Source organism: Heloderma suspectum, chromosome 4 (genome assembly GCF_057233095.1).
Source record: "Heloderma suspectum isolate Gila_16-S chromosome 4, 16-S_ref, whole genome shotgun sequence".
Classification (NCBI taxonomy): domain Eukaryota; kingdom Metazoa; phylum Chordata; class Lepidosauria; order Squamata; family Helodermatidae; genus Heloderma; species Heloderma suspectum.
The window spans coordinates 20,971,441-20,985,851 of NC_139461.1; the positions used below are offsets into that span (position 1 = coordinate 20,971,441).

The window sequence follows — 14,411 nt, forward strand, 5'->3', positions numbered from 1 at the left end:
CATAAGCCTTTGGCCTGATCCAGCACAGCTGTTCTCATGTTCTTAATATTTTTTGTAGAAAGGGGAATCATTTGAGTGAGACCCTTACTATGATTGCTAAATTGATTCAGAATGTTAGATATATTCAAATGTAATGCCAAACCATGGTTTGGAGCAGTCATGAGCAATAGTTTGTAGCATTCATAGCAGTGGGAAACTGTAGTTTGCTGTGAAGCTGAAATTCAGTTCAGATATTGCAGCATGTGAGGGGAGTATCCAAACCTGAGATTTGCAGCTGCTCATGTACTAACGCTAAACTGTTGTTTGGCTTTACATCTCAGTGCTCTTAGTGATTACTTCAGTGCTATGCTTCATGGAAATATCTTCATAAATATTGTCTCAAAGCACTTAAGTTATTTCCTTCACTATAGTTAGAAAAGCTGCTGAATGTATAGCAGCAGTTAGTGATTTTAGCGGTAGGAAAAGTAACAGCTTCAAACAATTTGGAAAGAATGGTTTATCATGGTGTTTGTTTTAATTACTTCTAAATAAATTTAAGCTTACCATGCCATACTAATCTATTCTGTACACACCAAGATTTTAATCACTGTATTTGTAGAATGCTTTTAAATGTGAGCTACAAGGCAACCTCCAAGATAATTGCTGAATTTGTTAAAATAGATCTGAAATAGAACCTGTATTTGAACACAGCTGAGGTCCCAATGTATAATTATCTACTGAGCTTTGTTTTTTTGTTTTCATAGTATCTCATTAAGGTTAATGAAATAAAGACAAAAAAAGGTGTGGACCTTCTACAGAATCTTATTAAGTATTATCATGCACAGTGCAAGTAAGTATAATCCTTTGGCTATTTAGCTACAATATATCAGTTTAAATTTGAACATCCTTTTCTTGTCTAGGTGGTGTCATCTGCTTTTCTAGTAAGTTTGTTAAGATTTGTCTACTTCAAAAAATGAAACAAAATTATTTCAGCTCCAATTCAGTCAAAACAGACCTATTTAGCTGTTAGTAAGAACTAAGGAACTAAAAACTCTTTCCACGTGGAAGGTCAAATTTGATTACCCTTTCAACTGGCATATAAATTAGTTTTGAAATTTGGCCTGTCAGCAGAAAACTTGGCAGCTTTGCATATTCCAGAAAGAAGGGAAGGTGTGTTTAGTAAATAGGAAATAATTATATCATTGAAAAATAGTTTTAGCTCTTTGAATGCAAATACATTTAGAATATGTAAAAATACAGCATTAAAACCAACATTGCACAAGTGGACTTCGGCTTGTGCAGTGGGTCTTCCCCTTGCTCTCCTCCCCCTGTATCCCCTTAGCATGCCCCAACCCTCCAGAAAAGATGTTTTTTTTGGGGGGGGGATCATGGAGATCTGCAGGAGGGAAGGGAAATTTTGTTCTGCTGGTGAACAGCCACCATTCAATCAAACCCATATTGTAGAATATGTTCATATCGAACACATTTTAAAAAACATTTTAGAAATAAATATTCATCACAACCTGAATCCAACAGGTTGTGAACAGATATGAAGAAAGAATTTTCTTTTCAGGTGATTTTCAGGTGATGCTATCCCCATGATTTTACCCAGGCCTTGGATCTGCACGTACTTTCCCCTTCCAATATTGTGAGGGGAACAGTAGAGCATTACCAGAGTATACAAGCCCTTCAATTCATCAATTGATTACTGATTTTCAGTGATAACAGTTAGGCGCTGTATGAGCCTATTCAACAAGATTCAACCTTTATAGGATTCTTGCATGAATATATTTACAGTGGGCTCACACGTTTGTTATGCTCCTTCTGTGAAGCTATATCTCATAAGTAGTGAACGATGAGTCAAAGTTGATTGACATTTTTTTTAATGCTGGAAAGGTAACTGTGGTTTAAAATGTAAATTTCAAGTGTCTGAAGTAATTCATTACTATAGTTGTCAAATGATAAGCAGATGTTTACTTACTCTGTATATTCGAATGGGGCAAAGAAGAGCGATCAACTTCAGATAAAAAAAAGACTTTTATAAAACTCTAAACTATTGGTGACTTTAAAACATGAGTCTCATATACTGCTGATAAATCACAAGAATTTTCCATTATAGTTTCTTCCAAGATGGCTTGAAGACAGCTGATAAACTAAAACAGTATATTGAAAAACTGGCTGCTGATTTATATAATGTAAGTCATTCATAAGATAGGAGTATTGCCTGTTTTGGTAGGATGTGCATTAAAGGATAAAAGTAGAAGATTTCTCTTGATCATCTTAATTCACAAAATTACTTTCACAAATGAGTGTGTGTGAGAGAGAGAGACAGACAGACAGACACAGACAGAGAATGGGACAGTGGCTGTACATGTGAGAATGGAACATGGATGGGGGTGTACATATGCATGTGTGAAAGAGAATGGCACATGGCCTTCGAAGGGTTTGCACTGGGGCAATGAAGTCCTCAGACTGAAAAAGGTGCCCTGCCCCTATGTTATATTCTCCTATCTTCTAGGTGTTAATAGGTACCAAAAACTCTGTCCTCCTGGCCTAGTCCCTGTGATGGATCATACGATGCCTAGAGGAAACAGACTGAGAATCTTATATGAGTTGTTCTCTCTCTCCCTTTAACTTCCTCCTCCATGGGATCCTCTAGCTATGTAGCTTTGGTGAGCCTTCAAAATATTCCCCATGTCTGTTGAACTGTTCATTGAGTGTTTGGTTTAGTGTGCCAACAATTTTCTTTCGTGTCCCTGGACAGCGTAGGCATGGCATTGAGAGTGGTGAGTACTTGTGTACTTGACCCTTGCCCTTCTTGGCTGATGAAATAGGCCAATATGGGACTGCTTCCGTGACTAAAGAAAGTGTTTAATGCCTCTTTGTGGGAGAAGGTTGCTCCCTCTTGCTTAAATGAGCCAGTAATAACAGCTTTACTAAAGAAACCTTCCATTGACCCAGGAGCTAACTGCAGTCCAGTCTCAAATGTACCATTCTTGGCTAAGGTGATCGAGAAGATGGCGGTGTCTGGATGGTACTGATTGGTTGCCTTGGAGGATGGCCTATGCCAGGAACTCAATGGGGAGAGCACAACCCTTTTTGTTCTCCTGGACCTCTCAGCAGTTTTCAGTCCCATCGGCCATGGTATCCTTCTGGGTATCCTTCTGGACTGCCTGGCAGGGCTGGTCCTTAGGGGTGCTATTTTGCAGTAGTCTTGGTCCTCTGGGAGGACCTCTGAGAGAGGTCATTCAGAGCTCTGGAGTCAGGTGCCACCAACATGGTGATAACACCCAGCTTTATTGCTCTTTGTCACCTAACACCAAGGAAACTTTTGAAATGCTTGAAATTTTCCTGGGTCTGGTAATGGGATGGATGAGGGTGAACAACCTGTGGTAAAACCCAGACAAGACAGAGCTATAGTTGATCAGTAGAAAGTCGGACTTGGGGGTCAGGATTCAACCTGTTCTGGGGAGGGTTCACAGCTTGGGAATGCTCCTTGATCCTATTCTGTTGTTGGATCTTCAGGTGCAGCGGTAGCTAGGGGTGTATTTGTACAATTACACTTGATGTGTCAGCTGCGACCCTTCCTGAGTCAGTCTGTCTTGGCAACAGTTATCCATACCTTGGGTACATCAGGTTGAAAGACAAGCACTAGGTGTCAGTTATTTTCAGGGCTCAATTCAGGGTGCTGGTTTTAACCTTTAAAGCCACAAACAAACATTTAAGAGGCCACTTGTCTTGCTATGAACCTTCCCTGGTATTATGACCTGCACAAGAGGCCCTTTTGAGGCCACTGTTGCCCATGGAGGCCCATTTCCCAGACACACAAGGCTTTCTCATGTGTCGCTCTCAAACTATAGAATACACTTCCTCAAGAACTACGATTAGTCCCCAATCTCTTGGCTTTTGGAAGTGGTGTGAAGATGCATTTTTTAAATTTAGTCTTCTCAATTGTGTAGGTTTTTTTTTTAATGTTTTACTGTTTTAACATTCTTCTTACTATTTTTAAGGTTTTATTGTTTTAAATTGCTGTGTGCCACCATGATGGCTTTTTAGCAAATACACTCATATATAAATGCAAACAAACAAATAATAAAGTATTTCTGTGAAGAAGGAAACATGAGGACAAAGTACCTCTCCCCATCCCCTCTGTACCTGAGCTAATCTTCACCCCATCCCCAGCTACCCTGGGAGCCCTGAATTTAAAAGTAGCTGGTGAGGGTACATGGTGTTTTACAACCTATGGAACTCCTGCCTTTTATGACCAAGCCATAGCAACAACAAACTCACCCTTAAAGTGACTGGTTGTTCCAGGGTGGGACTGAACAAACTTTCCACTGCAGTCTGCTTTGAACATATGCTGAAAAGGAATAAGAAAATGCTGCTCTCTCAGAAGGATCCCAGAAGGTTGTGTCAGAAATCAATCCCAGTACCCATCTGATAATTGCTGTGTAGTGAGCAGGTATTCATATATGACCTGCCAGACTGTTTCCTACCTTGTGTCATGGTCTTCAGATAGTTTGAACACTTTCTCTAAGATAGAAAAAAATGTAATATATTTCTGCTATACTTAAACTTGTTGGTGGATTCATGTTAATTAAAATAATAGGACTTTTGAACACCAAAGTAATGTTTTTACTCTAGATAAAGCAGACACAAGATGAAGAAAAGAAACAGCTCACTGCACTTAGAGACTTGATAAAGTCCTCATTACAGCTTGACCAGAAAGAGGTAAGAATCTGAAACAAAATGTGATCGCTATGGACTGAACTCTACATTTATTACAGCGTACACCTAAAACGTGTTACATGAGTATCTAAGAACATAATGTGCGCAGTCAGTAAGCGCATAGTTTTTAACAGTTGTCATGTCTGTTTGCCGCTGGATTTTTCCAGTGCATAATATTTGGTTTTGTTACCATGTTTCTTTGATTACAAATTTATGTAGACATGCATCTGTACATGTGTATTTGAATGACACAGGAAAATTAGGATCTTTCGTAGAGCTGTCGTGGTGCACATGCAGCGAACTACTTAGACAAAGTGGAGAAATTAGCTCAAGAACATAGACAAAGTGAAAGGGTAAAAAAGCATGGCTTTGTTTTACCATAAATATTTACAAGAAGAAAAGCTTGAACAATACACCATCCCTCGCATCGTACCAATAGACTGTTCCCTAGTGATTCCCAGTAGCAGCGATAGTGCACATGCACTGGTTTCCTCCACTGCAAAGTACAATAGATGGCCAGGGAGAAGCCGCTTTTGATACTAGCAAGAAAGGCTGTGGGTGCCCATCAGGAGGGAGGTTCATTTCACTCCCGTTTCCCTAGTTTTTGGACAATTGCCCAACGAGGCTATTTGGTTATGGAGTTGCTGGTTTGGCGGTTTGTTCCTGTGATTATGGTTTTGGCAGTTTGTTCCTTTGATTATGGTTTTGGCAGTTTGTTTCTTTGTATTAATTTGATGTATAGTATTGTTTTTATATTGTATTTTTAAATTACATTTGTAAGCTGCCTTGTGTCAGGGATTGCTAAGATTTCCCTCTGAGTAGTGAGGTAACGGAGACTGTGCAATCCACAAAACCTTTATTCAGTTAATAACACCTTGTCACACCTGGAGTATTATGCCTAATTAGCTAAACAAAGCAAGGCAGTAGCCTCTCAACTCAAATGGATGGTTTCCCACTGTGCGCCCAGGCTTTTACAGGGCTCCTCCTTCAGAGAGGGTCCTCCTGACCCAACTTCTGATGGGCAGCCAATCTGGCAGACTGTCTCCTACCTCCTCTCAACTCCACCTGCTTAACTCTGTGCCAAACTCTGGTGTCTGTCAGTTTCGGTGCTCCCTCCCAAAGGGTGAGTTCCCACAGGGAGCAGGGATGACGGTCTCTGAACCTGGGTCTCCTGTTCATTAAGCCCCTGGGAGGATTCATCTCTGACTCCTAGATAATCTTGGGGAATTTCCTCCTCCGCTCCCTGTCTTGGCTGGGCTTCTTCTAGCTCTGTCTCCGAATCTGAATCAGGGTCCGAAATCAAACCAGGGATGTTGGCCCCAATCCTGACACCTTGTAGTCTCACTGAGCCAAAAGCTAGAGTAAAATGTTTAGATTAGAGGCCATCTTCTCCATTTTGTTCTGCAATCTCAGATCAGGTGACAATGATCACTTGATTCTCTCATTGTGCCAAGTCCAAACAACAAGGGTATATATCCAGAGAATTGGTCAGAAGTGCTACCAGCCAATCTTATTTGGGCTGGCTTTTGGTGGCCAGAATTAAGCTTAAAAGATCAAACACGTCAGTATGTAGCCCAGTAATGGCTCAATAAAACTCCTATTTTTGCTGATTATATGACACTACAAAATTTGGGCCGTCAAGCAGTTGGCAGGCCACATTCCATGGCAAGTGGGCAGAATTCCACTTCATTAGTTACAAGTTGTGTTGATTTGGTAAAGGTGATGATATACATACCCTTCCCCCTACCTCCTGTTTTAACCTGTGATTGCTGCAGAAGAGGACTTTGTATTCATTCATTCATTATTGTAAATTATTTTTAGGGCACCCAAAAGGGGGGGAATTTTAAGGGGGGAACTATTATCCCATGGTTGCTAAGTTTTCTTAGAATCCATTTTGAGAGACTTTTGCAAAAACCTTTTAATCATGTCTATTACTTTAGTTGATTATGCCTGTTTAAACTTGCAGCCCTTAAGAACAATGTGGGTCTTTCAGCATTGGTGGGTGCATTGTTGCACCAGAAATGATTTGGGGGGAACATTTGTCTTCTTGGCAAATGTACTGATATAAACTTCTACAGTTTAGTTCTGATCTGAAAATGAATGAAAATATTAACATAAAAAAGAGCATGAGGACAAGTTAAGTTTTGTCATTGATTCCATTTAGTAAGGAAACCATTCTACACAAACCCATTCTTTAAAACACATCTTTCAAAACATTCAAAATGTATTCTGTTTGGTTCTAATTATAGTTAAAACAGATGGTCTGTTTAAAAAACAATAAAAACCCATTGCTCCTTTATTAAGTATTTTCATACCTCCTTTCAGGGCTAAAATAGCCCTCTTCACAATAGTTCACAATTTCAAAACCCAGATTTTAAAAATAAAATGCGAAATTCACAATAATAACCACATAAAACAGTTGATTCCAAAATCAGCAGTAAAATAGCAGCATTATTTAAAATGACAACTTAAGAGCATGGGCTAGCCCCATTAATTGGTTAAAAGCAGATGTACACAACCCAATCTTTAGAATCTATTTTAAAACAGGTAATGAAGGAGCCAGGCACACTTCCTGTGGGAGGGTTACAGAACAGTAAGGCCACCACTGAGAAGGCCCCTGTTTCTTGTGCCTGCCATCCTAATGGACCTTACCATGGTCCATGGGCCTCCATGGCTGATTTTAAGGACTGTGTTGGCTCATATAGTTGGTGGCTTCATATAATCCAGTCCCAACATGGCTAGGGCTTTAGAAGTAATGACTAGCACTTTGAATTGCATCCAGAAGTGTACTGGTAACTACTACAGTGTTGGGCCTGGCTTTCTGATATTTATTTATTTATTCATTCATTCATTCATTCATTCCATTTCTATACCACCCAATAGCCGAAGCTGTTTGGGTGGTTCACAAAAATTAAAACCAAACGGCACACAATCAGATCACTGATTACAGCAAAAATCTTTATTCCAGTAGATCAGGTTACACACATGAAGCTCTCCAGAGCTTGTGGCAGAGCTTACACGGTTACAGTCCCAATACATCAGATAGGATAGGCACAATGCTATTGGCACATTGCTTTGTTGAAGAGAAAGTCCCAAGGCTAAAAGTCACTCAGAGTTATAGTTATAGTCCAAAGTCCAGCAATACATTCCCAGACAGATACTTAACAGTACAGAGTTCAAGGCAGAAGGGATTCCAAGATTCATGATAAGTCCAGGCAAGAATGCATTTCAGGTGCTCTATGTGGGGCTGCCCTTAAGGCTGCCCCGGAAGCTGGAGTTAGTGCAGAACCCAGTAGCTCAGCTGTTATCAGGGGCTGCCCCTTTTCAGCATGCAACTCCTTTTCTGTGGGAACTGCACTGGGTGCCTATTTACTACTAGGCCAGGTTTAAGGTTTTGGTACCAGTGTACAAAGCCCTAAACAACTTAGGACCAGAATACCTGAGAGAGTGTCTTCTCCTTTACCAACCTACCCAATCACTGAGGTCATCAGAGGGCATGCGCCTGGTGGTGCCACATGGACCTATAGCCTGACTGGAGTCCACCCAGAGAACAGCCTTCAGTGTGGTGGCTTGCCTCCTATGGAACTCCCTGCCTCCGGAGGTCAGGCAGGTGCCAACACTGGGTTATTTTCAGCACCTGCTGAAAACAGCTCTTTTCCAGGAAGCCTTCCATGGTTAACCAGCCTCAGTTTTATTGGCACTCTGTTTTTTAAAGCATAACCTTAATATGTGTTTTCTTTTTATCTTTTGTTCATTTCATCTCTTGTTCACCACTCTGGAATCTGGAGTGGTAAACAAATGCTACTAAATAAATAAATAAAGCAAGCATTTCAGGTGTTGTTCTCAACAAAGGCTCATCAGCCTGTACACCAACTTAAATATAGGGTGCTAAAGTTCCCTTTCTGACGATCTATCCCGATGGGGGGAGCAGACCCATAAATGAGCACTATGTCTGCGTGGGCAACTCTGTTCTGCCCTTTTCAGTTGGTGCCATAACCTGGGTGGCAGCCCTGAGCCCCAATCCCCTGCAGAGTCCTCCTCCTGCTCGGGTTCCCACAGAAGATTTCTCAAGTTGGAAATCAGAGGTCTGATTCAAAGCTTTATCTTGCAGCTGTAGCTGTTAGGGAGTGTCACCCTGCTTTGGCCAGGAATCAGGTGGGAAACGAGGAAGAGCCAGGTTCTCATGCCCAGAGCTTCCCATGACCAGACTGGGTTCTAAATCATTTTGCCCTAAGTCTCAATCAGGTTCTGATTCCAAAACTGTAGGGTCCACAGTGGCACTGGAGCTAGGCCTGACATGTGGCTGGCACAAAAGCAGTGTTATGTGCTCTGATCGCTTGACCCCCATGAGCAAATAGGCACCTGCATTCTGTACCAGCTGAAGCTTCTGAATGGTCTTCAAGGGCACCCTCATGCGGAGCATATTATAGTAACCTAGCCTGGATGTAACCAGGACACGAATTAACCAGGGTTTGCTTTATCCAAATAGGGGTACAACTGGCAAATTACCCAAGGCTGATAAAACGCACTCCTGACCACCAATGTCTCCTATGCCTCCGTAGGTAATACCAAGTCCTAGAGAACCCGCAATCTGTTCACCTGGTCATTCAGGGCAAGCGCAATTCCATGCAGCACTGGTCGTACATCTCCATCCTAATCAGCAGATTTCCCCACCCACAGTACCTCCATCTTATCTGGATTAAGCTTCAGCTCTTTTGACATAATCCATGCGCGCGCGTGCGCGCGCGCGCACACACACACACACACACACACACACACACACACACACGGGAAAAAAAACTATATGGCTCCCCCCCCCCCCGGATTAAATGAATCCAGATAATCCTAATTAGTCTTGTCCTGTTTTATTCAAGATCTTCCCAGCAGTATTTTACTGTCAGGGTTCTTGGCTTTTCCAAGCAGCTTTCTTTCTTGATCTTATTTCTTCCTTCTTTCCAGGCTACCACCCTCTGATTTTCTTCTAGCCTCTCTAAAATTTGGCCTCTAGTTTTTATATATTAAAGTTAGCTAGTGCTCTTGTATCTCTGACTAATCAGGAGGGCTCAGCTTTGCTTTAAACTCTGCTGACCTCTTTGCAATCTGAAACCTAATTTTTCTTTAGAGCATACCTTTCTGCACCAAAAAACTAAGCAAGGCTCCTGACCTTGGACTGAACCTCCTGTTCCCTCTCTTGCTCTGTAGATTTACTGTAACTGCCATCCTTTGGCTGCCTAGACTTTTGACCTTTTTGTTTTAGTAAACACAGCAAACAAATTAAGTCCGTGTAAACTATATACAAAATTCAGAGGCAATTCTGTTCCTTCACATGCCCTAATACGTTTTGTCTAGTGCCTCTTCTCCCTCTCATTGTTCATTTATATTGTATTTTATTATTTTTAATATGTTTATGAGAGTGTAACTTGTTTTGACTATTGGAAAGGCAGGATAAAACAATTTGGATACATAGCATTATGCACAGTAGGGACTTCTGAGGCCTACTAAAAGTACCTCTGCAAACCAGCCAACCAGCAATGGTTGAAGTTGGAAGTTCAAATAAAAAAGGGGAACTTTGTGTACACTGGCACATGCCAAAAAATACTTGTTGCACCCTACTTATATAGGATAGTGTAACTAGCCTGATCATGGGTCAAATAACATGAAAATGTGCATACACGTTAACAAGCTCCTTTCTTTAGCAGAGAGCTTATTAAAATCAAAATCCCAAGGATGGGATTGTAATCATCGCCATTATAACATAGATGCTGGTAACTGGAGCAGTGTCCAGTTTGTATAAGCAACATATGATATTAATTGTTCTTTTACCTAAATGGTTAAGGGAATTCTCAGAGTATGCTGAAATCACACTATTTCTTCATAATACAGCATTTAAATTAATCATTAAAAAGGCAGCTATCTTCACAATGAATATAATAAATACCTACCCATCTGTTTACTGTGTTTCTTAGTAGGATGGAGAAAAGGGTTGACCTCAAAGTTTCATTATGTTTTTTCTGAAGGTTGTGTGTGTGTGTGTGTGTGTGTGTGTTATAATCAGCATTGATTGTGTCTTTCAAGAGAGCAGTTAAAAGGAAGATTCACTTGTTTTCCAAGATCATGTAATTAGAATGCAGCTATAAAATCAACCCCCTTTGGGGGTATTTTGTACAGTGATAGCATTATGTCCTTCTAAAATAGTATAAATATCCTTCTGCACTTCTGAACTTACGTGGCTTCTGCAAATAAAGGATTATGAAACATTGAAGATTAAGCTGATGAGTGAATAATTGTACAAAGCATTCCTTAAAGTATATTCTACACATTTATAACTCTCTACAATTTATAATTAAAATTTGGCTTTTGAAAACTGAAATGATGGCTTGGAGGAAAGATGATCATCTTCAAGTATTTTTGGGACCCAGGGGAGATATTTACTGTAATAAAAAGAAATAAATTGCTTTTGGGCAAAGGAGTGGGGCTTCTACAGACATACTGAGACCAAGGGCCATGTTAGAGTTAGTTGAAAAATTGTAGAGGAAAGACTTGCTTTAAATATTTCTAGCCAAACCCTTAGGTGTACACTTCAAATTATGTGGAAATATATGTGATGAAGCCCTGACTGGCATGCTTTAAAGTGAAAAGTATCCTTGAGAGGCAACGGCTTTGAGTAGAATGGCAAGGAGGAGGGGATGCTTAACCCCTTCCCTGCCAGCAATTGTTCCCCCCCCCCCAATACTTTACTCCCTGCAGGGGGTTCCAGAAGTAAACATAAGCACACATCTGGAACCCTAAACTGGAAAAGCAGCTTGGGGAGTAGAAAATTTTGAGTAGTAAAAGAGCTAGCAAAGAAAACGTTTAGCACCCCTTCCTTAACCCTCTCTCCCCTTGAAATCATATCCCCCAAGGGCTGCCTTTCATTAAATAACAGTTTGCCTCTTAACTATTTTAAAGAAAATATCAAATGAATTGCTTTTTATTCTTGAGATTTGTGTGTGTGTGTTGCAGAAAATACCATAATGTTTCCATTCTTTATACTGAAGTAATGTTCAATAGGACTCTGCCAGATGGTGTAGGAACTAGAGGGGCATAGTTCAGTTTTAAAGAACCATTTGCTAATCATTCTACTAGTACTCTAATCTTTTAAGTGATCAAATATGTGCATTTTTAAGGAAAAATATAGCTATCTTGGTATTATTTTTTCTCATTGCAGTGATCCATTATGGCATTGCAATCATAAAAAATATAGAATAATTGGAATATTGATAAGTATGAACTAAATTGGATTTTGTCATGCTAATTTGTAAATAATTCTTTTGATCCAGTATTTTTTTATGTACATTAGGAATTATAGCTCTGGAATTACAAAGTGCATATAAAAGTAGCATCTGGGTAACTCTGCCCCGTTGCTGTTTCACCATCATTATTCATGCCTGTTGTTTAAGTGCTCTTTGATACTATCCTATACAGGTATGCATTGTCAGCCAAAGGTCAAAGCTGCTGTCTGTGTTACAGCATCCTAATAGTTCACCTTCTTACTTGTGGAGGACTAGCTGAGCATTCCTGAGACCCAGTTCTATTTACACCTGTACACTGGACATGCAGATGCTGACGAAAGTGTTCAAGTTCTGTACTGCACCCAAAGCATCATAGTAGAGTCAGGAAGAAGATTGCTATACTAGATGGTTGAGGGATGTACTGGTGAGAGTCATGTCTAGGGGTGTACGAAACCCCGCTTACCTGGCTCCGCCAGGTTCTGCTGGGGGGGAGGTGCTGGCTAGCAGGGACGCAAATGGTGGCTGCTGTAGCCGCTGCCGTTTGCATCCCTGTATTCAGCCGTGATAGGCTACGTAAAGACTTACGTAGCCTATCATGTCTGGGTTAAAAAAAAAACAAAAAAAACATGTATGCAAATGGCGGTGGCTACTGCTGCCGCCATTTGCGTTCCTTATTTTTGGCTGTCTTAGTCTACGTAAATATTTATGTAGACTAAGACGGCGAAAATAAGGGAGAACGCAAATAGCGTAGCCGCTGCCATTTGCGTTCCCCTTTATTTTCACCGTCTTAGTCTACGTAAATATCTACGTAGACTAAGACTGCCAAAAATAAGGAATGCAAATGGCGGCGGCCATAGCCGACGCCATTTGAATACGCAGTTGTTGTTTTTTTTAACCCAGACGTGATAGGCTACGTAAGTCTTTACGTAGCCTATCACGAATGGGGGGGGGAACAGACTGCAAATGGCGGTGGCGGCAGCCATTCGGAAGACCAGCCGCCGCCGCTGGAGCCACTGCCATCCGGAACATCCGCCCCAGGTAAGTCTCGTCCCGGGGGGGATCCGTGGGAGGCGGGGGGTGGCAGGCTGTTCCGCCACGGAGTTCGGGGGGCCAAATGCACTGGCATTCGGCCTCACCGAGATCCGTGGCGGATTTCTCTGACATCCCTAGTCATGCCTCAAACTCAGAAGAGAAAATCTAACCAGGATAGCAAAGAGAGAAGATTTAGAAGTCATAGGAAGGTATATGTCAGGCGATACCAGTGAATCCTGATGACTATATCCTGTTCAGACGTGTCTGTATTCTACTACTACTGCTACTACTACTACCACTACTACTTCATTTTTTACTTTGATGTATGAGTGGACTGAATACCTTCTGAGACCATCTTAACAGAGTATTGCTTAGTTTAAGCAATTCTGGATTATTCTCTTGAGAATTTGAAGGGATACAGGACCTGCTTGTAAGCTGTTTTTTGTGAACCAGTTTCTGTTGCAAAATTAATACTGTGTTCATTAATTCAGATGTTACTTTCTAACTGATATTGTAGAACTGTGCCTGAGGAAGAGCATGGCATATGAACAGGGCTGAAAACTTGCGGGAGTGGAACCTGGCTTTAGTATTTGAGCCCTGTTCTACTAATGGAATTGCAAGTGTTAAAACAGAGGAGGGAGGGGCAATGAATTATATAAATACTAGTAGAAATAATCTCAGAACCAAAATCAGTGGCAGCTTTATCAGAACAGTTCAGGCTGTGGAATGGCTATCATTCATTACTCGCCATCACTAGCCACTTCTCTTATTTTCCTTTTTATACCCTCTCCATGAGGAGCTGTGTAACATTACCTAGGAAGCATCAGCTGTGAAGCATCTAAACATGCATATTTCTTGCTGCCTTTACGACAGACTGAATTATTGGAATAAAGATACTGCAAAATGCACATAAATATTCTTCTTTTAGCAAATAATGCTGTCTTAATGTTCTACTTTTTTCTTCCTATGTTGCCTTTGCCTTTCCTGATCGAAGTCTAGGAGAGTAAGTCAAAGTTTTAATGAATCATCGTTTTCGTAGTGAATTTGCAGACCTTTCAACCAATGCATTTTTTCATCAGGGGTATGTGTTTGTGTATGTGTGTATAATATGTATATCGGAGTATGTGTGCATATGTACACATACACAAACATACTCTTGTACATATATTGTATATATACAAGCATGGACACACATGTATTGATTGGATTTCATTCCACTCCTTAAAAACTGTGAATTAAACTAAGTAGTGTAACTTGGTGAAGCTAGTTAAATAATGAAGATACTTGTACTGCAAATATATCTTGTGCTGCATGTATAGCTTACTTGCTTCTGTTGACAATTTTTCTCAAACATTTTAATCTTATTTTTTTTACTAAATATTCTGTAATTTTTCAAAGCTA

General features: G+C 40.6%; 1 protein-coding gene across 6 annotated transcripts in view; it reads left to right on the forward strand.

Annotated features, from left to right (window-relative positions):
- Positions 1 to 14,411, forward strand: part of ASAP1 (ArfGAP with SH3 domain, ankyrin repeat and PH domain 1) — a 253,995-nt gene that overhangs the window by 160,874 nt on the left and 78,710 nt on the right. For all 6 annotated transcript variants that reach the window (XM_084848792.1, XM_084848795.1, XM_084848794.1 and 3 more), the window contains 3 exons: positions 744 to 829; positions 2,099 to 2,174; positions 4,624 to 4,710. In XM_084848792.1, coding sequence (XP_084704918.1) covers positions 744 to 829; positions 2,099 to 2,174; positions 4,624 to 4,710 — 249 coding nt within the window. The remainder of the gene's footprint in view (positions 1 to 743; positions 830 to 2,098; positions 2,175 to 4,623; positions 4,711 to 14,411) is intronic.